At 44.0% G+C, this 27,668-nt stretch overlaps 1 protein-coding gene across 4 annotated transcripts in view; it reads left to right on the top strand.

Annotated features, from left to right (window-relative positions):
- ARHGEF39 (Rho guanine nucleotide exchange factor 39) overlaps positions 1-27,668 on the top strand; it is a 71,992-nt gene that overhangs the window by 25,371 nt on the left and 18,953 nt on the right. For 2 of the 4 annotated variants that reach the window (XM_043514843.1, XM_043514844.1), the window contains exons 2-6: positions 5,311-5,499; positions 14,453-14,547; positions 15,873-15,993; positions 23,834-23,952; positions 24,398-24,468. In XM_043514843.1, the coding sequence (XP_043370778.1) occupies positions 5,362-5,499; positions 14,453-14,547; positions 15,873-15,993; positions 23,834-23,952; positions 24,398-24,468 (544 nt within the window). In that variant the 5' untranslated portion in view covers positions 5,311-5,361. Of the gene's footprint in view, positions 1-4,908; positions 4,997-5,299; positions 5,500-6,893; positions 6,946-14,452; positions 14,548-15,872; positions 15,994-23,833; positions 23,953-24,397; positions 24,469-27,668 lie in introns of those variants that run through there. The other 2 variants (XM_043514845.1, XM_043514846.1) reach the window with 2 other exon arrangements.

Raw genomic sequence — 27,668 nt, 5'->3', positions numbered from 1 at the left:
CTACAGCTCACGAGCTGTAGCTCACGAAAGCTTATGCTCTAATAAATTTGTTAGTCTCTAAGGTGCCACACGTACTCCTTTTCTTTTTACAATATTTTCTGTCATTTTGTTAGCTTTTTTGACTGCCACTGCATATTGACAGGTTTCAGAGTAGCAGCCATGTTAGTCTGTATTCGCAAAAAGAAAAGCAGTACTTGTGGCACCTTAGAGACTAACAAATTTATTAGAGCATAAGCTTTCGTGAGCTACAGCTCACTTCATCGGATGCATTTGGTGGAAAAAACAGGAGAGATTTATATACACACACACAGAGAACATGAAACAATGGGTTTATCATACACACTGTAAGGAGAGTGATCACTTAAGATAAGCCATCACCAGCAGCGGGAGGGGGGGGGGGGAGGGGGAGGAGGAAAACCTTTCATGGTGGCAAGCAAGGTAGGCTAATTCCAGCAGCAAGCCATTTACAACACACACTTTGCTTCTCTACAAAAGAAAAAGGACATTAAGCTATCTAAACTACTATATGCCACAAGGGACCACAATAATGGTTCCCGTAACCCACCCAGCAATATTGTTAATCTATCCAACTATACTCTTAGCCCAGCAGAAGAATCTGTCCTATCTCGGGGCCTCTCCTTTTGCCCCTCCACCCCCACGAACATGATACAGTTCTGTGGTGACCTAGAATCCTATTTTCGACGTCTCAGACTCAAGGAATATTTCCAACACACCTCTGACCAACATATTAACCCACAGAGACCTTCCTGCCAACACTACAAAAAGAAGGATTCTGGGTGGACTCCTCCTGAAGGTCGAAACAGCAGCCTGGATTTCTACATAGAATGCTTCCGCCGACTTGCACGAGCTGAAATTGTGGAAAAGCAGCATCGCTTACCCCATAACCTCAGCCATGCAGAACACAGTGCCATCCACAGCCTCAGAAACAACTCTGACATCATAATCAGAAAGGCTGACAAAGGAGGTGCTATCGTCATCATGAATAGGTCGGAGTATGAACAAGAGGCTACTAGGCAGCTCTCCAACACCACTTTCTACAAGCCATTACCCTCTGATCCCACTGAGAGTTACCAAAAGAAACTACAGCATTTGCTCAAGAAACTCCCTGAAAAAGCACAAGAACAAATCCGCACAGACACACCCCTAGAACCCCGACCTGGGGTATTCTATCTGCTACCCAAGATCCATAAACCTGGAAATCCTGGACGCCCCATCATCTCAGGCATTGGCACCCTGACAGCAGGATTGTCTGGCTATGTAGACTCCCTCCTCAGGCCCTTCGTTACCAGCACTCCCAGCTATCTTCGAGACACCACTGACTTCCTGAGGAAACTACAGTCCATTGGTGATCTTCCTAAAAACACCATCCTAGCCACTATGGATGTAGAAGCCCTCTACACCAACATTCCACACAAAGATGGACTACAAGCCGTCAGGAACAGTATCCCCGATACTGTCACGGCTAACCTGGTGGCTGAACTTTGTGACTTTGTCCTCACCCATAACTATTTCACATTTGGGGACAATGTATACCTTCAAATCAGCGGCACTGCGATGGGTACCCACATGGCCCCACAGTATGCCAACATTTTTATGGCTGACTTAGAACAACGCTTCCTCAGCTCTCGTCCCCTAATGCCCCTACTCTACTTGCGCTACATTGATGACATCTTCATCATCTGGACCCATGGACAAGAAGCCCCTGAGGAATTCCACCATGATTTCAACAATTTCCATCCCACCATCAACCTCAGCCTGGACCAGTCCACACAAGAGATCCACTTCCTGGACACTACGGTGCTAATAAGCGATGGTCACATAAACACCACCCTATATCGGAAACCTACTGACCGCTATTCCTACCTACATGCCTCTAGCTTTCATCCAGATCATACCACTCGATCCATTGTCTACAGCCAAGCTCTACGATATAACCGCATTTGCTCCAACCCCTCAGACAGAGACAAACACCTACAAGATCTCTATCATGCATTCCTACAACTACAATACCCACCTGCTAAAGTGAAGAAACAGATTGACAGAGCCAGAAGAGTACCCAGAAGTCACCTACTACAGGACAGGCCTAACCAAGAAAATAACAGAACGCCATTAGCCATCATCTTCAGCCCCCAACTAAAACCTCTCCAACGCATCATCAAGGATCTACAACCTATCCTGAAGGACGACCCATCACTCTCACAGATCTTGAGACAGGCCAGTCCTTGCTTACAGACAGCCCCCCAACCTGAAGCAAATACTCACCAGCAACCACACACCACACAACAGAAACACTAACCCAGGAACCTATCCTTGCAACAAAGCCCGTTGCCAACTGTGTCCACATATCTATTCAGGGGACACCATCATAGGGCCTAATCACATCAGCCACACTATCGGAGGCTTGTTCACCTGCGCATCTACCAATGTGATATATGCCATCATGTGCCAGCAATGCCCCTCTGCCATGTACATTTGGCCAAACTGAACAGTCTCTACGTAAAAGAATGAATGGACACAAATCAGACGTCAAGAATTATAACATTCAAAAACCAGTTGAAGAACACTTTAATCTCTCTGGTCACTCGATCACAGACCTAAGAGTGGCTATACTTCAACAAAAAAGCTTCAAAAACAGACTCCAACGAGAGACTGCTGAATTGGAATTAATTTGCAAACTGGATACAATTAACTTAGGCTTGAATAGAGACTGGGAATGGATGAGTCATTACACAAAGTAAAACTATTTCCCCATGTTATTTCTCCCCCCCACCCCACCCCCCACTGTTCCTCTGATATTCTTGTTAACTGCTGGAATTAGCCTACCTTGCTTGTCACAGTGAAAGGTTTTCCTCCTTTCCCCCCCCTGCTGCTGGTGATGGCTTATCTTAAGTGATCACTCTCCTTACAGTGTGTATGATAAACCCATTGTTTCATGTTCTCTGTGTGTGTATATAAATCTCTCCTCTGTTTTTTCCACCAAATGCATCCGATGAATTGAGCTGTAGCTCACGAAAGCTTATGCTCTAATAAATTTGTTAGTCTCTAAGGTGCCACAAGTACTGCATATTGAGTGGATGTTTTCAGAGAACTGTCTACGAGGACTCCCAAGATCTCTTTCTTGAGTGGTAACCAGTAATTTAGACTCCATCATTTTGTATGGATAGTTGGAATTATTTTTTGCAATGTTCATTATTTTGCACTTATCAACACCAAATTTCATCTTCCATTTTGCTACTCAGTCACCCAGTTTTGTGAGGTCTCTTTATAACTTTCACAGTCAGCTTGGGACTTAACTATATTGAATAATTTAGAATGGTCTGAAAATTTTGCCATCTCACTATTTATCTCTTTTTTCCAGATCATTTATAAATATATTGAACAGCACAGGTCCCAATCCAGCTCCTTGGGGGACCATATTACTTACCTCTCTCCATTGTGAAAACTGACCATTTATTCCTACCTTTTGTTTACTGTATTTTATCTGGTGACTGATCCATGAGGACCTTCCCTCTTATCCCATAAATGCTTACTTTTCTTAAGAGCCTTTGGTGTGGGACTTTGTTAAAGCCTTTCTGAAAGTCTGAGTACGCTACATCAACTGGATCACCCTTGTCCACATGCTTATTGACACCCTCCTAGAATTCTGATAAATAGGTGAGGCATAATTTCCCTTTACAAAAGCCATGTTGACTCTTCCCAACAAATTGTGTTCATCTATGAGTCTGAAAATTTTGTTCTTTACTCTAGTTTCAACCAATTTGCTGGTACTGAAGTTAAATTTACAGGCCTGTAGCTGCCAGGATCGCCACTGGAGCCTTTTAAAAAAATTGGGCTTGCATTCGCTATTCTCCAGTCATCTGATATGGAGGTTGATTTAAGCAATAGGTTATGTACCACAGTTAGTAGTTCTGCAATTTCATATTTGAATTCCTTCAGAACTCTTTGGTGAACACCATCTGGTCCTGGTAACTTATTACTGTTTAATTTATCATTTAAATTGCAAAACCGTCTCTATTGACATCTCAGTCTGGGACAGTTACTTATATTTGTCACCTAAAAAGAATGGCTCAGTGTGGGAATATCCCCCACGTGCTCTCCAGTGAAGACTAATGTAAAGAATTCATTAAGCTTCTCTGCAGTGCCTTGGCTTTCTTGAGTGCTCCTTTTGCACCTTGATCATCCAGTGGCCCTACTGATTGCTTGGAAGGCTTCCTACTTCTGATGAGCTTTTTTTGCTGTTAGTTTGTGTGTCCATATCTAGTGTGTCCTTATCTCTTCTGATTCTTTCTTGGTCTGCCACCTTATACTTTTACACTTGACTTGCTAAAGTGTATGTTCCTTTGTATTTTCCTCACTAGGATTTAATTTCTACTTTTAATAGGATGCCTTTTTGCCTCTAACCACCTCTTTTAATCTGCTGTTTAACTATGGTGGGATTTTTTTGGTCCTCTGACTATATTTTTTTATTTTATTTGGGATATACATTTAGTTTGAGCCCCTATTATGGTGTTTTAAAATAGTTTCCATGCAGTTTGCAGGCATTTCACTCTTGTGACTGTTCCTTTTCATTTCCATTTAACTAGCTTCCTCATTTTAGTTAGAAGTTAAATGCTACTGTGGTGGGTTTCTTTGGTATTTTCCCCTCTACAAGGATGTTACATTTAATTATCTTACGGTCGCTATGGAACAGTTTAGCTATAGTTGCCTTTTGGACCAGATCCTGTGTCCCCTTGTGGGTTCCAGGATAAACTGCCCCAAGAAGCTGTGTTTAGAAATTTTATCTCTGTATCTCTTCATGAGGTGACATGTACTCAGTCAATATAAGGATAGTTGAAATCCCCCATTATTGAATTTTTTACCTTTTGTAACCTCTTTTTTTCTACTTAGATAACATTTTCAAGACAGTTCTGCAGTTTGACATGGGAGTTGTCACAACCCACAAGTATAAATTCACACAGGCATTTCTCAAAGAAACCCGTTGTTTCATGTTCTCTGTGTGTGTATATCAATCTCCCCTCTGTTTTTTCCACCAAATGCATCCAATGAAGTGAGCTGTAGCTCACAAAAGCTTATGCTCTAATAAATTTGTTAGTCTCTAAGGTGCCACAAGTACTTCTTTTCTTTTTGCGAATACAGACTAACACGGCTGCTACTCTGAAACCTGTTACTGGTTAGTAACCTTTCTGTTTCCTTTGCCTACATAATGAAGGGTAAACAGTAGCAGAGCACAAAATCCCACTATCCAGGGTGCACTTTTATCACAGGTGTTTGTGGCTTTTATTACTTCAGGGAAAGATATCAGATGTCTGCATCCGCACCCTTAAATCAATCATAAGCATCATGCTACTGCAGCCTGTGGCCGCAGTCAACACTGTGGAAGAACAGAGGGCCCGGTGGGAGAGGAAACGTAGCCGAACAGCCAAGGAACTGGTGGAAACGGAGCAGAAATACCTGGAGCAGCTGGACTTGGTGACCACAGTGAGTATCGGGGCTTCCTCATGAGGTAGTGACACCTTGATGTGTGGGTGTCCAGGGGCTAGTAGGTCCCTTTTTGCCATCCCCCCTGTGACGGGTTCCCCCCAGGGTGCCACCTGGAACTGGAGTATCACTCTGACTCACCAGCCTGGGCTCCCTCTCACACTGTGCTGCTGTGACAAGCTGCAGACCCACTCCCGATCCTACCACCAGCATTCATGTAGGTAGAGACAGACCCAGCTGCAGTTACAAGCAGGCTTTCTGACCAGTCGCTGCATGAATCAACAATAGAGAGACTACAGCCAAGATAACCCCCAGCTATGCACCCCTTTTGGAATATAAATCCAAAATTATACAGTCTTGCACTGCACGTGGAACTGTAAAGCATAAGCTGATAGTGTTTGCTCCTCCCTCAATGTGGAGAAGAAATGCACCAGCCCCTACCCCTTAGCTAAGATTCCCAAGCACTTCACTCCAAACTTACTGGTTTAGATTAAAACATAAAATAAGTTTATTAACTACAAAAAGATAGATTTTAAATGATTATAAGTGATAGCAAACAGATCAAAGCAGATTACCTAGTAAATAAACAAAAACGCAAACTGAGCTTAACATACTAGGAGGATAGGATTTGAAGTAACAATTCTCACCCTGACTGATGATACAAGCAGGCTTGCAGATTCTCAAGGCACAAGCTGCACTTGCTTTGCAGCTTGGGATCCCCACCCCTGTTCCAAGTCCTTTTCTTTTGGAGCTTCTCTTAGGTGTTCAATTGTGGGGAAGTGAAGAACAACCAATGATGTCACTCCCTGCCTTATAAAGCTTTAGCATATGGCGGAAACCTTTTGTGGAAAAAACACTGGTATCCATAATGGAGTTCCGTGTCATGTGGGCTGGTCCCATGCCCTTGCATACCTTGTTGAATCATAGCAGCCATTACTTACAGGCTATCTGGAGCATTCTCATGAAGGCTCACCTGGTGGGGGTAAGCTTCTCCTAAGGCTTATTGTTCTTCCTAATGACCCATTTCCTTGAATAGGCCCTTCACAACCGGCTATCTAGACTGGAAGCATTTTGCCTAGTGAGTGTCACCCAGGTGTGACTACATGTGAAATACAGATATTTGTCAATATTCGTAACTTCAGATAGAAAAATGATACATTCATACAAACAGAATAATCATATTCAGCAAATCATAACTTTCCCAATGACACCTTACATGACCCACTTTGTACAAAATGCATCATAATTATGCCATAATCATATCATAATAATATTATTCTGTTGAATATAGGGTGTAGAGTCATACCTCCATTCTTCTGTCTTGGTAGGGGGTCATACTGGAGGCCACACAGCAGCATTCTGACTGTCTTTTTCATGGAGTAAGAGGCAAACTCTTGCTGTATACTTTCTTTGGGATTGAGAAGTGTGTTTGCTTAATTTCCTGAGGTTTGTATGATTTCTGTGTGGCTAGATTGATAGATTATAAAGCCAGAAGGGACCCTGATGATCTCTGATTTCCTCTGTAACACAGGCCATAGGACTTCCCTGAACTAAGTTCTGTTTAAACTAGAGTAGTTATTTTAAAAAATAAATCTCTAGAAAATCAAATCTTGATTTTTTTTGTTTTGTTTTAAATGCCAGTGGTAGAGAATCCACCACAATCCTTGGTAAATTGTTCCAATAGTTGGTTACATCGACTGCTAAAAATGTGCCCCTTACTCCCACTCTGAATTTATCTAGCTTCAACTTCCAGCCATTGTTTTACCTTTTGTCTACTAGATTGAAGAGTTTTCTATTACCAAATTTCTGTTTCCCATGTAGGTACTTAGAGACTATGATCAAGCCTGTCATAGTGTGCCTGATCCATTTAGGAGGAATGGTACCAGTGGCTAAGGGCTTGGCTACATTTGTAGGTGTAGAGTGCTGGGAGTTAAACCAGCCTTTGGAGACAGCAGCAGGGAAAACGCTGCCGTGTGTTTACACTGTCAGCTGCAAGCATGGTGGCATGGCCACATTAGCAGCTCTTGCAGCACCACAGAGAGCAGTGCGTTTTGGGCCCCACACTACAAGAAGAATGTGGAAAAATTGGAAAGAGTCCAGCAGAGGGCAACAAAAATGATGAGAGGGCTGGAGCATGTGATTTATGATGAGAGGCTGAGGGAACTGGGCTTATTTAGTCTGCAGAAAAGAAGAATGAGTGGGGATTTGATAGCTGCTTTCAACTACCTGAAAAGGGGTTCTAAAGAGGATTGATCTAGTCTGTTCTCAGTGGTAGCAGATGACAGAATGAGGAGCAATGGTCTCAAGTTGCCATGGGGTGGGGGGGTTAGGTTGGATATTAGGAAACACTATTTCACTAGGAGGGTGGTGAAGCACTGGAATGGATTATCTAGGGAGATGGTGGAATCTCCTTCCTTCGAGGTTTTTTAAGGTCAGGCTTGACGAAGCCCTGGCCAGGATGATTTAATTGGGTATTGGTCCTGCTTTAAGCAGGGGATTGGACTAGATGACCTCCTGAGGTCCCTTCCAACCCTGGTATTCTATGATTGTGATAGCTATCCCAGTGTGCAAGTGGCTGCAGTGTGCTTTTCAAATGGTTGGGAGTGTGACAGGGAGTGTGTTGTGTGTATGTGGTGGGAGAGACAGTGTGTTTTGGGGGGCAGAGAGTGTCAGCATGCTGTCTTGTAAATTCAACACACGCACGCCTGCCATGGCAACAGCAGCATTCCACAGTAATGGTTTGCTTTGTGTCCCGGAGCAGATACGCAGCAGACTGTCAGAAACGGAGCTTTGAAAGGGGATATCCGCATGGACCACTTGAATTCAGTGGATTATGGGATGTTTCCGGAGGCCAATCACAGCGCAGTAATGCAACACATTGTCCACACTGACACCTGGGCGTTTCAGCCGGGGCACAGCAAGCTTTATGCTTCTTGTGGAGGTGGATTACCAGGAATGCTCCAGCTGCCGAGTCCAGGTGCTCTAAGTGCCTTGCCAGTGTGGCCACCTCAGGAGTTAGGGCGCCCAGGTCTGATTTAATGTGCTCTAACTTGCAAGTGTAGTAGCCAAGCCCTAAGTAGCTATTTCTGTGGGTCCAGTTTAGCTATTTGAGTACACCTGGGGCTAAATAGGTTTGAAGTTATCAGTTCCAGCTGTGGGGGGCCAGGAACACGTTCTATAAAGAGGAACTAGAAAGAGAAGGGCTGGAGAAGACCTACTCTGGGGTTAGAGAGGCAGAACTGTCTGGAGCAAAAGCTCAGACAGGCAGCTGAAAAGAGTTCCCAAAATCTCCTAGAGGAGATAGAAGCCCACACAGGGTGGGTTGTAGCTGTTTGGGACAATATGTTTAAACTCCGGATAACAAGGACTGTTTAAGTACTGCATTTGTCAGGGGACATCAGGAAGGGGAGAATCTGGCATTCCTCCACTGGCACTCAGAGTGCCACAAGGCTTAAGAAGGGTCTGGATGAATAGCCAGTGATGAGAAGACACCTGAGATCATTTGCAGTTGTACCTTGTGGAGTTTTTGTTAAGACTATGGTTTGGGGTGGGACTGGAACTTTATAAACCCAGTGTTTCTCAACCTTTTTGTGCTGGCGACCCCCTTTGGATTTAAAAATAAATAAATTTTGATCACCCCCCCCCCATTGACACTTGAAAAAATTGCCACCCCCTACTTTAAATATCAGTAAGTAAATTATTAATGACAGGTTTCAGAGTAGCAGCCGTGTTAGTCTGTATTCGCAAAAAGAAAAGGAGTACTTGTGGTACCTTAGAGACTAACATTTATTAGAGCATAAGCTTTCGTGAGCTACAGCTCACTTCATTGGATGCATCCGATGAAGTGAGCTGTAGCTCATGAACGCTTATGCTCTGATAAATTTGTTAGTCTCTAAGGTGCCACAAGTACTCCTAAATTATTAATAATACTCAGGGCTGGTGTTAAGGGGTGGCAATCAGGCAGTTGTCTGGGGCTCTATGCCACAGGGAGCCCAGGGCTCAAGCATGTAACTTAGTTTGCAGGCCCTGGGCAATTGCTCTGCTTGTCACCCCCTAACGCCAGCCCTATGCTTTAGACCCCCCCCCCCCCGCCCAAACCTACTGTAAACCCTGTGTTTACAGCAGAAACACTGCTGTAAACCAATAAAGGACCTAGAGTGCTTTCTGTAGTGATCTGTGAGAGTTGCAGAGATGCATACCTGCCATTAGGGGCATCAGAAGGCTTCAAACTGTTAAAAAGTTGCTGTTTAATCTTCTCTTGAAGTTAAAAAGGTTCAGCTCCTTGAGTCTTTTGCTGTAAGGCATGTCTTCTAATCCTTTCAACATTCTTGTCTCTTCTCTGGACCTTCTCCAGTCTATCAACATCCTCTTTCAATTGTGGGCACCAGAACTGGACACAGTATTCCAGTATTCAGAGTAGCAGCCGTGTTAGTCTGTATTCGCAAAAAGAAAAGGAGTACTTGTGGCACCTTAGAGACTAACAAATTTCCACACCAGTGCCAAATACAAAGATTAAAAACACTTCTTTATCCAACTTGAGATTCCTCTTGTTATACAAGGATCATATTCGCTCTTTCAGCCACAGCATTGCAATGGGAGCTCATGTTCAGCTGATTATCTACCATGACCCCCAAATCCTCTTCAGAACCCCTTCCCCCACCCCCACGCAGGGGCAGGGTGAAGGAGCTTGGTCCTGGCAGCTGCTGCTGCAGGGCAGGCAAGCTCCCCCCTCCCCCGCCTCTTCCCCAGCGTGCTGGGTTCCTGCCCCTCCTCCTCTCCCTCCCTGCCACGGATCAGCTGATGGCCCTTGTGCGGGAGTGGGAGAAGCGGAGCCACAGCACACTTGCTGCTCCGGGGAGGAGGCAGAGAAGAGGAGAGGATCAGGTCTTGGGGAAAGTGGGTGGAATGAGGGCATATCCCCTATAGCCCCCTGCCTGAGCCACTCTGGGCAGGGAGCTGGGAGCACCCACAGGACCCTAGCCCACACACCCAGCCCTCTTCCCTGACCCCTCCACCCCCCACACACCCCAGCCTCCTGCCCTGACCCCTCCACCCCCCACACACCCCAGCCTCCTGCCCTGACTCCTGCACCCCCCCCATGACCCCAGCCCTGACTCCAGCACCCCCCACACATACCCTGCCCCCCACACCCCATGCTCTGACTCCTGCACCCTCCTCACACGCCCCCAGCCCCCCATGCTCTGACTCTTGCACCCCCCACATTCCCACCCCCACCCTGAGCACCAAACGGTAGCTCCTGCACCTACCCACCCCCCCACATTCCCACCTGCACCCCTCACACCAAATGGGAGCTGCCCAGGTAAGCACTCCACACCCAAACCTCCTGCCCCAACCCTGAGCCCCCTCCCTTGTTCTAGCTCCTGGCCAGACCCTGTGCTCAGTGCACTCCTACACTCAGCCTGCTCCTTCACCCCCAGCTCTGTGCTCAATGCACTTCCATCCTCAGCTCAGTGCAGAGAGAGAGGAAGAGAATGGGCTAGAACCAGGGAGAAGGTAGGTACCCACTCTATGTGGGCAATCCCAGACTGGCAGCGGGCTGAGTGGGACCGGCAGCTGGCTGAGCCACTCGGCCCACTGACGGTCTGGGGTCCTGGCCGCCGGCTCCGCTCAGCCTGCTGCCAGCCGGGGTCCCAGCGTCCGGCCCCGCTCGGCCTGCTGCCGGCCTAGGTGAATGGAACCCCGGGCTGGCAGCGGGCTGAGCGGGGCGGCAGCGTAAGATCAGCATTTTAATTTAATTTTAAATGAAGCTTCTTAAACATTTTAAAAACCTTGTTTACTTTACAAACACATCAAAACCTTAAATTACAGTGAATAAATGAAGACTTGGCACACCGCTTCTGAAAGGTTGTCGACCCCTGGCCTGGACTCTTTGTTCCTAAATGGATAACTTTACATTTAGCCACATTGAAACACATTGTTTGCTTGCACCCAATCTGCCAAGTGATCCAGATAGCTCTGTATCAGTGACCTGCCCTCCTCATTATTTACCATGTTTCCAATCTTTGTGTTATTTGTAAACTTTATCAGTGATGATTTTGTTTTCTTCTAGTTCATTGATAAAAATGTTAAATAGTTAAGGGCCAAGAACTAATACCTGCGTGACCTAACTGGAAACGGTCACTCAATGACGATTTCCCATTTACGATTGCATTTTGAGACTTGTCATTTAGCTAGTTTTTTTTTAATCTAGTTAGCATGTGCCATGTTGATTTGTATATCATTCTAGCTTCTTAATTAGAATGTTGTATGGTACCAAGTCAAATACCCTACAGAAATCTAGGTCTATTACATTACGTTGTCAAGAACAAAGCGTGTCAAACCAATCTAATGCCCTCCTTTGATAGAGTAACAAGCCTTGAGGATAGGGGGAAGCAGTAGATATGACATATCTCGACTTTCATAAGGCTTTTGATATTGTTTAACATGACCTTGTCATAAGCAAACTAGGGACATATAGCCTAGACCAGTGGTTCTCAACCAGGAATATGCATACCCCTGTGGGTATGCAGAGGTCTTCCAGGAGGTACATCAACTCATCTAGATATTTGCCTAGTTTTACAACAGGCTATATAAAAAGCACTAGCAAAATCAGTACAAACTAAAATTTCACACAGACAGTGACTCGTTTATATGGCTATATATACTATACATTGAAATATAAATACAATATTTATGTTCCAATTGATTTATTTTATAATTATATGTTAAAAATGAGAAAGTAAGCAATTTTTCAGTAATCGTGTGCTGTGACAGGTGTTTTTATGCCTGATTTTATAAACAAGTAGTTTTTAAGTGAGTTGAAACTTGGAGTACACAAGGCAAATCGGACTCCTGAAGGGGGTACAGTAGTCTGGAAAGACTGAAAGCCACTGGCCTAGACAATCCTGCTGTAAGCTGGGTGCACAACTGGTTGGAAAACTGTATGCGGGAGTTATCAATGATTTGCAGTCAAGCTGAAAGGGCATATCAAGTGGGGTCCCGCAGGGGTCTGACCTGGGTTTGATTCTATTCAATATCTTCATAAATAAGTTGGATAATGGCATAAAGAGTACACTTACAATGCTTACAGACAATTCCAAGCTGGGGGCAGCAGAGGGGAGGATTACAAGCATTTTGGAGGACAGGAATAGAATAACGACCTTGACAAACTGGAGCAATGATCTGAAATAAATGGGATGAAATTCAGTAGGAAAAGTGCACAGTACTACATTTAGGAAGAAATAATCAATTGCACAATTACAAAATGGGAAATCACTACATAGGAAGGAGTACTACAAAAAAGATCTGGAGTTATAGTAAATCACAAATTAAATATGAGTCAACAATTTAATACTGTTGCCCCCCCCCCCAAAAGGGGGCAAATATCATCCTGAGATGTATTAGCAGGAATGTTGCAAGCAAGACATGAGAAGTAATTCTCCCACTCTACTCAGCGCTGATAAGGTCTTACCTGGGAGTACTGTGTCCAGTTCTGGGCAGCATATGTCAGGAAAGATGTGTACAGATTGGAGAAAGTCCAGAGGAGAGCAACAAAGATCTAGAAAATATGACTGAGGAGTAAAGATTGAAAAAAAATTGCGTTTGTTTAGTCTGGAGAAGAGAAGACTAAAGGGGAGCATAGCAGTCTTTAAGGCTGTTATAAAGTGAAGCGTGATAAAATTGTTCTCCTTATCCACTGAGGACAGGACAAAAAATAATGGGCGCAAATTGCAGTAAGGGAGATTTAGGTTAGACATTAGGAAAAACTTCCAGACTGTAAGGGTAGTTGATTAGTGGAACAAATTAACTAAAGTGGTATTGAAGGCTTTTAAGAAAAGGTTAAACAAACACCATCTGGACAGTCTAGATAATCCTGCTTCAGGGCAGGGGACTGGAGTAAATGACCCATCAAGATCTTCTATAGTCCTATGTGTCTATGATTTTATGATTGCCTTACCTTTATCAGCCAAACTTAAACCAGTGTACCTAAATCCAGTATTAAAGAATTAAAGGAATATAATTATCAATCAAATCCTGTATCACCCAATGCTTTTCTTTTCCTGGAATCCATGTTGGGCTGACACGCCTATAATTGCACAGGTCATTCCTTTACCCTTTTTTAAATTGGTACAACATTAGCTTTCTGCCAGTCCTCTGCAACTTCCCCAGTATTCCAAGAGCTCCTCCACCAGTTCTTTTGGGACTCTTCGATGCAAATTATCTGGACCTGCAGATTTTAAAAATATCTTGCTTTAGTAGCTGCTGTTTAACAGCCTCCCAATTTACTGTTGGACAAGAAAGTTTCTTCATCAGATGATGCTGAGACTATATTATCTGGCTTTTTTCCAAATAAAGAACAGGAGCACTTATTGAACACTTTCTTTTCTGTATTATTATTGAAAATTCTACCACTTAGGAACAAAAAGAATCCTAACATATTTAAACACAAAAAAAAAAAAAAAAAACCCGTCCAGCTCTGTGCAGTCTACCTCTGTTCATGGCTCTGAGATCTGAGTTTTCAAATAAATTTGTGCTGGCCAGGATCTTCCAGTGCAGTGGCATGGTTGCTGGTAGAGGGGGTTGGCCCAGAAAGTTTGATGGTCGAGTGCGGAATAAACTAAGTTTATAAGGAAGGTGATAATATTCTCATTTGTTGTCGTGAAACAAAATAACAGACTATAAAGCCCTAAGAGTTGCTGACCTTTTCCTGGGGGTAGTGGTGGGGCTCCTTGGGCGCTCATCACCCATTTACGGTGATGGGGAAAGACAGTCACTGATGAATAGCCTTACCTTCTTGATGCCAGTAGGGTAGGAGCTCTCTTATGCTTGCTCTCGCTGCTGTTGAGGGTTGGGGGGTCTGCAGTTTCTTGGTGTTGCTGCGGGCTGAGTGTAGCTGCTTCCGTGTGTGGACTTTGGGGTATAACCCTTCTGTGTACTTCTCTTTCCTGGTTAGTATTTTGTGACAATTCTGAAGGCCAAAGGGACACTGCAGCCAGCTGTGCAGGAAGCCATCTTCGGTCGCCTGGAATCCATACATTGCACCAGCCAGTAAGTGACCAGCTTGAGGGAGTACCACACATGGGTGGGAGAGTGCATCGGTGGAAAATAACAAACATTGGTGGGGCTTGGAGATGTGCCCAGGGAGCTGCTGACCTGTGCACGTCTATCCAGATAGCCAGATTGTCCATAGAGAAATATTTGGATATTTTGAACACCTTGATCAATTGGTTCTTCAGCCCTTGTATAGATTGCACCGATCACAACACGTCTTCCATTCTTCTCGTATCCTGGCCTTCCTTCTCCATGTGTGGCCATGTCTTTTCATGATAAAATCTTCCCATCTCTTTGGAGGTTGGCTGAGTGATTGTTTCAGTTCCCGTGTGTACCACTCGGCGACAAGGTGAAGTCCATTGATTGTCAGTGAGCCTCGCTGTATGCCCGGCTCATCTCATTTTACTATACCTGCTCTTAACTATGTCCTGCACTCCACTCTGCTGTCTGATCACTTCACTGGGGACTCAGTCACAAATTTTGAACAACAGTCTGTTAAGGGGAGGGCCTTTATAGGCCTCCATTTCCATACTACACAGATGGCCTATTTGGAAGTGAGGTATGCTGGTACTGAGAGACATAATTCTTTGCCCATCTCAGTCTAGCCAGGTTGAAAACTAATCATGCTGTTTATTGTCTTGTAACCTGTACTGCCACCTGAGAAATATATAGTTTGTCTCCATTCCTGGCCCAGATGTCTTTTACCATGTCAGTTCAGAAATTAGAATATTTGCTATGTACAGAAAATGTTTCGGTTATTTGGGCTGTTCCCCTATTTGCCTGATCAGCCATAAAAATAAGAAAAAGTATGTGAAAGAGAGGCTACCTTTGACCTCAGTGAAATAATGTATTCCTAATTTTTTTTTCTTATTGCGTATATCATTTTACGGGTGGTGATTTTATAGGTGTAACTGATTTTAGAGAAGGGCTAATTTTGTATTTTAATTTGTGTGTTTAAAATTTGTTTCTGGTTTTTGGAGTTATTGATTCTAAATTTATATATATTTTTATATTAGCCATAAGCTATTGCACATGTAAGGTACTATATTATTAAACTAAACTATTCATATGCCTGCCCACATGCTGGTCACTTGCTGGGTAGGGTATTTTTAACCATAGAAAGTGAGCTTTCCAATGTTTTAGAGAATATTCTGTTTAGTTCCTACTGGATCCCTTGAGTATGAATCCTGGATTTAATTTCTGGGTGTGAGAGGGGTGACAGACCCCAAAATGATGGATAGAACAGGGATTGAACTAGAGGGAGCCAAGGCAATTTTGGTTATCATGTAGCCCTCTCATTGAGCTGCTGTCCTTGCACACAGGATTCTGCTGCTTCACTTGGAGAAAGGGCACTTGGGGCTAGGATTGGAGGGTTTCTCTCAGAATATGGAGCTCTATGGCCACTATGCTGAAAACTTGGAGCAAGCTAAGAAAACCCTGCAGGTGAGTGCCCCCTCTGCCCTTTTTTTGTGCCATGCCACTCTTTCATTCCAGAGATAGCAGTGAGGGACCACTTGTTTCCTGTTCCAAACTGTTACCCCTCCCCCCATGATGAAATATTCAATACCTATTTAGCACTTCACACTTCCAAAACTAGAGATTTAAATAAAGGGGGATCATGAGGGAGCACAGCTTTTCCTCTTCTAAAATCAAGAGTTTCCCTTCTGGTTTTGGGGAATTTGGCTCCCGCTCCTCCTTTGGCTGGCTCAGTGCAAACTCACCAGTCAAGGGAATTTTTAAAAGGAATCATTAGGAAGGAGGAGCTGGACAATTACCAGAATTGGCTGGAGAATTACCAGAGCTCCTAGCCTTTTCCATTACTGGGTAAAGCACCAAGAGAACCCTGACAGGGGGACTCCCAGCTAGGATATTTTTCCTTTGCCACCTCCTCAAATCTACCTTCTCCTATAGGAGATGGGGAAGAGACCTCGCTTCCATTCTTGCCAGGTCCCTCTCAAAAAACGTAGTATGTCTTACATAAAATCCTCTTTTAAATGACTTGTATTCTAAAGTTAGGGGAATTGCATGAAGGATAAAAGTCTTCCTCAGAAGGACCCCCTTGTCTCTCTGACTTTTTAAAATTTTAATATCAATGCAGACTTCCCAACTCCCGGAGACATTGTGGTGGGAAGCACTAAGGATGTGCTTTTGCCCATCTCTGGGTGCATGCGTTCTGTTGGCCTCCTTGGAGGATAGGCACATCTCTCAGATACACTTGTTTTTAGTTCTCACCGTAAGATGATGCAAGGCTGCATCTCCACATCATATTAAACTGGTGACAAGTGCCACCAAAGTTAGTGAGCTCTTCACTCCTATATCTACTTTAGACACTCTTTTAAAAGTATTTATAAGAACTAGTTTATCTTTCTCATGCACACACATACATACATTTATGAGGTGGGTCAGTACTGTTATCCTCTCTAAAAATGGGAAATGGTGGCTTGGAGAGGGAGAAGTGGCTTGCCGAATGTCACAAAATCAGTTAGCGTCAGATGGGTTTAGATAGCATTTGGGAGTTCTGGTGGTTCTTCAGGTATGTGTCAGTCTGGATCCCACTATAGGCGTACATGTGTCTCACGCACAGGACCAGATATTTTTTGACTAGCAGTGTCCATCAGGGTGGTGGATGTTCCCAGTGACTCTTCGTGCTCTTTTACAAGGGCGTAAAAGGGGGTGTCGGACCCATACTGTATGGGGGAGGCAACCTAGTGACAGATGATGGGGAAAAAGCTGAAGTACTCAATGCTCTTTTTGCCTTGCCCTTCACAGACAAGGTCAGCTCCCAGAATGCTGCACTATGCAGCACAGTATGGGGAGGAGGTGAGCAGCTTTCAGTGGTGAAAGAACAGGTTAAGGACTATTTAGAAAAGCTGGACATGCACAAGTCCATGGGGCCGGATCTAATGCATCTGAGGGTGCTGAGGAAGTTGGCTGATGTGATTGCAGAGCCATTGGCCGTTATCTTTGAAAACTCATGGTGATCGGGGAAGGTCCCAGGCGATTGGAAAAAGGAAAATATAGTGCCCATCTTTAAAAAAGAAAAGGAGAATCTGGGGAACTACAGACCGGTCAGCCTCACCTCAGTCCCTGGAAAAAATCATGGATCTGGTCCTCAAGGAATCCATTTTGAAGCACTTGGAGGAGAGGAAGGTGATCAGGAACAGTCAACATAGATTCACCAGGGGCAAGCCATGCCTAACCAAACCTGATTGTCTTCTATGATGAGATAACTGGCTCTGTGCATATGAGGAAAGCATGGATGTGATATACCTTGACATTAGCAAAGCTTTTGATATGTTCTCCCACAGTATTCTTGCCAGCAAGTTAAAAAAGTATGGATTGGATGAAAGCACTATAAGATGGATAGAAAGCTGGCTAGATAGTCAGTCTCAATAGTCAGTGATCAATGACTCAATGTCTAGTTGGCAGCCGGAATCAAGTGGAATGCCCCAGGGGTCTGATCTGGGGCTGGTTTTGTTCAACATCTTCATTAATGATCTGGATGATGGGCTGGATTGCACCCTTAGCAGGTTTGCGGATGACACTAAGATGGGGAGAGGTAGATAAGCTGGAGGGTAGGGATAGGGTCCAGAGTGACCTTTACAAATTGGAGGATTGGGCCAAAAGAAATCTGATGAGCTTCAACAAGGACAAGTGCAGAATCCTGCACTGAGGATGGAAGAATCCCATGCACTGTTACAGGCTGGGGACCGGCTAAGCGGCAGTTCTGGAGAAAAACGAAAGCTTATGCTCTAATAAATTTGTTAGTCTCTAAGGTGCCACAAGTACTCCTTTTCTTTTTGCGAATACAAACTAACACGGCTGCTACTCTGAAACCTGGGGATTACAGTGGATGAGAAGCTAGATATGAGTCCGCAATGCGCCCTTTTTTGCCAAGAAGGCTAACAGCATATTGGGCTGCATTAGTAGGAGCATTGCCAGCAATTTGAGTGAAGTGATTATTCCTCTCTATTCGGCACTGGTGAGGCCAAATCTGGAGTATTGCATCCAGTTTTGGGCCCCCCACTACATAAAGGATGTGGACAAATTGGAGAGAATCCAACAGAAGGTAACAAAAATGATTGGGGGCTGGGACACAACTTATGAGGACAGGCTGAGGGAACTGGGCTTATTTAGTCTGCAGAAGAGAAGAGTGAGGGGGGGATTTGATAGCAGCCTTCAACTACCTGAAGGGGGGTTCCAAAGAGGATGGATCTAGACTGTTCTCAGTGGTGGCAGATGACAGAACAAGGAGCAATGGTCTCAAGTTGAAGTGGTGGAGGTCTAGGTTGGATATTAGGGAAAATTATTTTACTAGGAGGATGGTGAAGCACTGGAATGGGTTACTTAGGGAGGTGATGGAATCTCCATCCTTAAAGGTTTTTAAGGCCTGGCTTGACAAAGCCCTGGCTGGGATGATTTAGTTGGTGTTAGTCCTGCATTGAGCAGGGGGTTGGACTAGATGACCTCCTGAGGTTTCTTCCAACCCATCTCTTCTGTGATTCTATGATCCTCTCAGTTCCTTCTTATCTCTGTGGCAGCAAGATGGAATCCAGCTGGTGTCTCACCCACTACACACTGCAGGCTTGAACACCGCAAAAACTTCTGAGAATCTTCAGAACAGCCTATCACTGTAATCTGTTCTAATACTTGTTTGAATCAAATGTTGCTGCTCAGACCACCCTGTACATCCCCTGCTTCTCCCCCCCCCCCACACACACACACATACACACACTCACTCCCCTGCACAAAGAACTAAAAATGTGGGATTCTAAACCCAGAGGTTTTTATCCTTGCCCATTCTCTGGACTAATTCCTCAAAAAGAGGTGCAGCAGGTGCGTGTTCTGCTTAAGAGAATCCCATATCCTAAGCAGGTGCTTGGTCTGCCTATCCTTCTCTTCAAGGACTGTCAAGTCCTAAGATGCACCTCCTGGATCAGATTGCTCCAGAAAAACCAGGCTCTAAGACCCTTCTACTGTTCAAGCCCACATTGTCCAGCAATCAATCAAGAAGGCAGGGAACTCTGAAGACCTCTGCAGAGAAAAATGATGCTGAGACAAGACCTGGTGCCGGCATTGACATTCCCTCTAATACTGAAACCACTAAGTGTTGACACTGAAGTTGACACCTCGGAAGTTGAAGCAGAGTGCAACAGGCAGCTTCTCTGAGCACTGGAGAGGGATCTTGAGAAGGAGGTTGGTGTCCTCTCAGAGGTACAAGAAAATGTTAGGGAAACAAGCTGTCCAGGTCCTGCATGGTGTTGAGGACTGGAAAGAAGGAGCAGACTGTGATTCAGCAGACTTTGGCAGGGACACTGCTGGTACTGGGCCCAGCAATGTCGACTCTGGCTCTGGAAGAACAGACTCAGAATGCACAAATATTGACACAGATTTTGGTACTGACAGTGCTTTACCAGCAGCATCGCCTATGGAGGAGGTGTACCACTCCTCTCCATCCACAGAGCACGCTTTTTTTCTTGCTTCCCCTCCAGTGTTCCCTCTAATTTTTTATGTCCATGTGAAAATTAACTTTATGTGCACCAATATGGAGGTGATATGTGGGGCTTAACAGGCAACTGCACAGCCATGCAGCTTAGAGGGAACTTAGCTCCCCTCTAAGTTCCATGGGGGCTGCCACTGAGAAACCCAAGGACTTCTACAGAGCTCAACCACTGGTCCAGCCAGCAACCCATTGGCCACTGATACACATACAGGATGCCACCTATTGAGGCCCACCTTCACAAGCCTCAAAGAGCTGGTGCCTGCCATCATGGAGGAGGAGAAAATCTACTCACTCAAGTGGCTTTCCTAGCAAAATGTGTTGCTGGAGCACCAAAAGGAGCAAGATTCAGAAATGTGCCAATATCCATTGTCACTTCCTAAGGATCTTTCTTCATCTTTGCTGGATGAGACGGTAGACCTGGCACTGGATGATTTCAAGGTTTTTTCAGGAGTTCCTTATGCAGATTTCTGACACCTTGGAGACAGACACACGTTGCAGTCATCTCTGAAAAATCCCACAAGTTATTTAACATTTTCTGGCACCTTAGAGACTAACAAATTTATTAGAGCATAAGCTTTCGTGAGCTACAGCTCACTTCATCGGATGCATTTGGTGGAAAAAAAACTTTTTTTCCACCAAATGCATCCGATGAAGTGAGCTGTAGCTCACGAAAGCTTATGCTTTAATAAATTTGTTAGTCTCTAAGGTGCCACCAGTACTCCTTTTCTTTTTGCGAATACAGACTAACACGGCTGCTACTCTGAAACTTAACATTTTCTGTTGGTCCTGCCCGCCTTCCCCTTAAATGAGGGGCTTCTAGATCCAGCGAGAACTCTGTGGTAGACTCCAGTCATTATAACGCCAGCATCAAAACTAATTGAGAAATGGTACCTACCAGTTACCCCTCTTGAGGTTTGAATACTTTTATACCCATGCCAACCCTGGCTCCCTAGTTATCTTGGCTATTCAAGAGAAGTCAAGTTCTATCAAGAGCATACCAAAATACAACTATCCCAAACATTTAGATCTTTTTGCAAGAGAACTGTACTCATTGGCTTTACTTCAGTTGAGGGTGGCCAACTACCAGGCCTTACTGGGCAAATATGATTTGACTAGGGACAGGGTGACACCCTTTATGGCTAAGCTTGCTCATGAGAGCAGAGAGGAGCTAAAACACATAACACAGGAAGGGCAACTGATGTCTCGGATATCATGGCTGGGTCCACAACCACTGCAGTGACCATGCAGAAAGAATTGTGGCTTCAGGCTTTGGGTATCCCCCAAGAGGTACAAGCCACAAATGAGGACATGCCCTTTGAGAGCTTGGAATTATTCTACAAGAGGACTGACTGATCTACCTACACTCGAAATTGTCTAAAGCAATTTTGCATTCCTTGGGAATCCTCACCCCTCCACCCTAGTGAAAGGTGTCCCATTTGTTATAATAATTGAGGCCTAGCAGGTCTACGTTAATTGTTAGCCTAACTAATGAAAAGTGGGTAAAGGTTTATGAATAGTCATAAAGATCTGTTATATAAAACTCTTGAAGAAAAAATATGGGAAGGAGACAGACTGAATTAATTTAAAGAAAGAGTCTACTGATAATGCTCAAGTACTGTGTTAAGATTATGACTGGTGTAAAAGAAGAGCAGAAATTAATCAACTAAAATTGGTGCATTGGAAATATGGCCTAATTAGTTGTAAGAATAATGAGGATGGCTTATTCTACTCATTAACTTTTTGCGGGTCCTTAAAAACACTTCAGGGAGAGGAGAGAAAAGAACTTTTTACCATCACCAGGGCTGTGGCAGAAGGATTGTTGCCATGACACCAGACCTTGATACTTCAGTGGTGATACTTGACCATTAGCACTGCGCCAGTGAGGATCCCAACTTAATATGTCTGAGATCCTGCTCTGTCTTTCCTTCCCTTGTGTGATCCTTTCTGCCTCCTATCTCTCACTCTAGGCTTTCCACCTGATCCTGAAATCAGCTGTGCTGCAGGATATTGGCGCTGTGATAACATAGAAATGTAGGACTGGAAGAGACTGTGATAGGTCATCTATCCAGTCCCCTGCACTGAGGCAGGACAAAATATTATCTACACCATACCTGACAGTTGTTTGGACGTTTTTAAAAACAGACTAGACAATGACAGAGATTTCACAACCTTCCTAGGTAATTTGTTTTAGTGCTTAACTACCCTTACATTTAGGAAGTTTTTCCTAATGTCTAACCTAAATCTTCCTTGCTCCAATTTAAGCCCATTACTTCTTGTCCTGTCCTCAGTAATTAAGGAGAAAAATTTTATCATGCCCTTCTTTACAACAGCATTTCATGTACTTGAAGACTATAATTATGTCCCCCCTGAGTCTTCTTGTCTCCAAACGAAATAAACCTGATTTTTTTTCAATCTTTCCTTATCGGTCATATTGTCTAGACCTTTGTTGCTCTCTTCTGGACTTTCTCCAATTTATTCACATCTTTCCTGAAGAATGGTGCCCAGAACTGGACACAGTACTCCCGGTTGAGACCTTATCAGTGCTAAGTAGAGTGGAAGAACAACTTTTTGTCTTGCTTACAACACTCCTGCTAATACATCCCAGAATGATGTACACTTTTTTTTTTTTTGGCAACATTTTTAATATTGTTGACTCGTATTTAGTTTGTGATCCGCTATAATCCCAGATCCTTTTCTGCAGTAGTCCTTCCAAGGTAGTTACTTCCCATTTTCTATTTGTGCAGTTGATTGTTCATTCCTAAATGTAGTATGGTGCACTTTTCCTTAGAACACATGAATGGCCATATTGGGCAGGCCAAAGGGCCATCTAGTCCTGTATCCTGTCTTCCGTCAGTGGCCAATGCCAGGTGCCCCAGAGGGAATGAACAGAACAGGTAATCAAGTGATCCATTCCATCGCCCATTCCCAGCTTCTGGCAAGCAGAGGCTAGGGACACCATCCCGCCCATTCTGGCTAATAGCCATTGATGGACCTATCATCCATGTATTTATTTAGTTCTTTTTTTTTTTTTTTTTTGAACCCTGTCATAGTCTTGGCCTTCACAACATCCTCTGGCAAAGAGTTTCACAGGTTGACTGTGAGTTGTGTGAAGAAATACTTGATTTTATTTGTTTAAATCTGCTGCCTATTAATTTCATTTGGTGACCCCTGGTTTTTGTGTTATGAGAAGGAGTAAATAACACTTTTTCTTATTTACTTTCTCCACACCAGTCATGATTTTATAGACCTCTATCATATCCCGCCTTAATCCGTACTGAATTTCATCCTGTTTATTTCAGACCATTTCTCCAGTTTTTTAGAGCATTTTGAATTCTAATCCTGTCCTCCAAAGTGCTTGCAAACCCCATCCACAAGCTTAGTATCATCCACAAGCTTTATAAGTATACTCTCTATCCCATTAGCTAACTCATTTATGATGATATTGAATAGATCCAAACTCAGTACAGATCACTCAGCAACCCAGGCGTTGGATTGTAAGTGAGGGTCATGGGAACCCTACCCTTTCTGCCTTCTTATGGGAGGGGACACAAGGGTGCATGCGCCATCCCGATGGACACTGCGAGCCACAACAAAATGTCTCGCATGCGTAAGGTGCAGGCACACCTGTAATGTGGTCTCTGGCTCCCAACAGCTTGAAGAACCCAGTTACTGTAGGGTAAGTAAATGTTCTTTTCTAGGGTCCCCACTCAAACCACTAAAATATACTGCTTCTTTCTGGTACTTCAAACCTATGTTTCATCTTTGCTTGGTCACACACAGGAGCAGATGAAGAAGAATAAGGCATTTTGCCGGTTTAAGAAGCTTCAAGAGTCTCGACCTGAGTTCCTGGGATGGCAGCTGGAGGATCTGCTCCCTCTGCCACTGCAGAGGCTCCATCAGTAAGGAAGCATCCTTGAGCCTTCAGATGCCATTTTAGAACCAAGATTAGCACTAAGTACTAGGAATCGGAGGTGGAGAGAGGGGACCCCATGGATCAGTAGTCTGTTGCTGGTGGATAGAGGTAGAATGGCTGTAGTGACCCCAGGTCAGAACATTCCATCACAGCCCACACAGATTCTAAGGTGTGTATGTGGTGGGGATACAGGGAGATATGCAGTTATCTGAGGTCTCTCCAGATTGTTATAAACATTTGGTGTACGTGGGGAGAGGAAGGGGGAACTGACTGTCCTGAGCGAGGGGAAGTGCTTCAAGACTCTGACTGATTAGTCGTCCCTTTCCAAAAGCTGGATCTTTCTCATCCCTTGTACTATCAGCAATAGGAGATGCTGCTGATGGTGACTGTATATGAAATATGACTACACCCCTTTATCCCATCTGTCTTAGATACAAGCACTTGTTCAGAGACCTGATGGAGAACACCAGCCCGGATAGTGTGGAGTTCCAGCATCTTGCAAGTATGATGTAGATTCCAAACCTTCTTCTGGATTATTTCCTTTGCTAACAATAATCAGATTTTAATAATCTCTCTGACCGCAAACCCTTTTCGGTGCTGAAACCTAGTAGATTACTCTCTCTCTTTCCTTCTCTTCCTCCCTTCCCCCCCTCCCAGGAGAAGAAAGAGAAATTGATAGTAACGAATATAAATCAGAAGTTAGGAATTGTAAAAAATTGATAATGGCACCAAAGGACACAAGGAGAAATCTATGGCTAGCAAAGTTAAGGACAATAAAGAGTTTTAAAGTATATTCAGAACAAAAAGAATCCTGACAATGGTATTGGTCCATTATCAGATGGAAATGGTAGAATTATCAATAATAATGCAGAAAAGGCAGAGGGGGTCAATACATATTTCTGTTCTATATTTGGGTAAAAACAGATGATATGGTTTCACCATATGGTGATAACACTCTTTCCATTTCACAGGTATATCTGAGGATGTTAAACTGAAGCTACTAAAGTTAGATATTTTTAAATCAGTAGGTCCAGATAATTAGCATCCAAGAGTTGTAAAAGAATTGGCTGAGGAGCTCTCTGGACCATTAATGTTGATTTTCAATAAATCTTGGAACACTGGAGACGTTCCAGAAGACTGAAAGAAAGCAAATGTCTTGCCAGGTTTTAAAAAGGGTAAAAAATGGGATGGCCAGCCGGACATTTATCCCAGGCAAGATAATGGAATGGCTGATATGGGACTCAAAAAATAAAGAACTAAAGGAGGGTAATATAATAAATGTAAATCAACATGGGTTTATAGAAAATAGATCCTTTCAAACTAACTTGATATCTTTTTTTATGAGATTACAAGTTTGGTTGATAAAGAGGATAACGTTGACATAATATACTTAGATATCTGTAAGGTGTTTGAGTTGGTACCATATGACATTTTGATTAAAAAACAAAATGGTATAAAATTAACATTGCACATATTAAATGGATTAAAAACTGACTGATAGGTCTTAAAATGTAACTGTAAATGGGTAAACATTATTGTTTCCAGTGGAGTCCTGCAGGCATCAGTTCTTGACCCTATGCTATTTAACATAATTATCAATGACATGTAAAAAAACAAAATTAACCCTGATAAAGTTTGCAGATAGCACACAAATTAGGAGAGTGGTAAATAATCAAGAAGACAGAGTGATATAGATCTCTTGGTAAACTGGCCACAAGCAAACAATATGGCTAAATGTAAATGAATACATGTAGGAACAAAGAATGTAGTGTATACTTACAGGATGGGGGACTCTATCCTGGGAAGCAGTGACTCTAAAAAAAGATTTGGGGGGCTTGGTGGATAATTTGAATATGAGCTCCCAGTGTGACACAATGACCAAAAGAGCTAATGCGATCCTGGGATCCATAAACTTGGATCTTGAGGAGGAGTAGAGAGGCTATTTTACCTCTATATTTGGCAATGGTGTGACCGCTGCTGGAATACTGTGTCCAATTCAAGAAGGATGTTGATAAATTGAAGAGGGTTCAGAGAAGTGCCACAAGAAATGATTGAAGAATTAGAAAACTTGCCTTATGATGACAGACACAAGGAGCTCAATTTGTTTAGCTTAACAAAGAGAAGATTGAGGGGTGACTTGATCAGTCTAAGTACCTCCATGGGGAACAAATATTTAATAATAGGTTTTTCAGCCTAGTTAACAAAATGATCCAATGGCTGGAAGTTGAAGCTAGATGAATTCAGACTGGAAATGAGGCGTACAATTTTAACAATGAGAGTAATTAATCATAGAAACAATTTACAAAGGGTCATAGTGGATTCTCCATCATTAACCATTTTTAATGTTTTTAATGATCAGATGCTTTTATAAAAGATCTGCTCTAGGAATTATTTTGGGGAAGTTTTATGGCCTGTGCTACACAGGAAGTCAGACTAGATGATCACAGTGGTCCCTTCTGGTCTGAGTATCTGATTTTTCTTCAAGTGATAGTCCTATAAGTATTTGAAACGCAGGTGGGCATGCACGCCATGCGCCAGAGCCAGAAGTTTTCAGTAGCATTATCTGTTGACCTGCATGTGTGTCATACGTTGCCTCGTGCTCCAGGTGAGGTTATAAGATGCTGTGCGGGACGACGGTCCTTCAGTTCCCCATCACCACCACATGGTTGGAGTCGGAATCTTCTTTGCTCCTTGCTTGTAGTCTGCTATGAGAATGCTTTGTCCGTGTATATTGTTAGCTTGTTTAATCTTCTTGTGTAGATAGTTCATAGTTAATTAGTGTAGTTGGTTTTGCCCCACTCGGGGCCCACCCCAACTTCGTTGAGGGACCATGCCCTATGTTCTGGGTTCAAAAACTGTGTTGTGCCCTCGCTCGTTCTCAGTGAGCGACAAGCACTGCCGCTGCTTGTACTGCTTGGGGGTTGCACATCTTGCTGCACACTGCGAGATCTGCAAGTCTTTTCCCTCATGGACCCATCTTTTGTGATTTCGGAAATTCCTTATGGGAGAGGAGGCTATCCACTTGTGGAATCCGATCCGGATCCAGTGCAACCAACGGTGCACTGTCCTTCACCAGTGGTGAGTGCCCCACCCACTACTTCCTGTCTGGATCCGATGGTATCACTGGCACAGGACAAGTCCAAACATGAGGGTCATAAGCTCTCTAATGGGCATCACAGCATGTCCCTGTTGCAGACTTCCGCTAAGCACAGCATTTGGTCCCTGAGCCATGCCATGTCGGGTGAGACGTTGCATGTGGACCCCACCTAAGCTCCTCCATTCCAGGGGTAAAGCTAAGAGACAAAAGGTACACGACGGCCCTCCATGGCATGTACCTCCATCACAACCAGAGTCCCCACACTGCACATGCCTCCACACTCCAGTCGTCAGAGAAATGTCTCTAGACACCTGGGTGCATCAAGCCTCTGCTCCCAATGGCGCATTTCCACTGCTCTTGGTACAACAGCCCCCTACTCCAGTGGACACACTGCTTCTCTGGCTTCTCTTGGGCCAGAGACCAAACCTGGCAGTTGCACTTGGGCCGTTGGCACTGAGGGCTCCACCGCTACTGGAGGTCTCTTTGGACTCAGGTGGCTGCTCTGCAGAGGAACCGTCATTCTCCCCTGTGTCCCGGTGCAGTTCAGACTCCCAGGTGTGACCGCTGCACCAGGCAAGATATACTTGGACACTACCGCCCTGGTA

Source organism: Dermochelys coriacea, chromosome 5 (assembly GCF_009764565.3).
Source record: "Dermochelys coriacea isolate rDerCor1 chromosome 5, rDerCor1.pri.v4, whole genome shotgun sequence".
NCBI classification, from domain to species: domain Eukaryota; kingdom Metazoa; phylum Chordata; order Testudines; family Dermochelyidae; genus Dermochelys; species Dermochelys coriacea.
The sequence above is the reverse complement of the archived record's forward strand: the minus strand, read 5'-3'. Positions and strand labels throughout refer to the sequence as shown.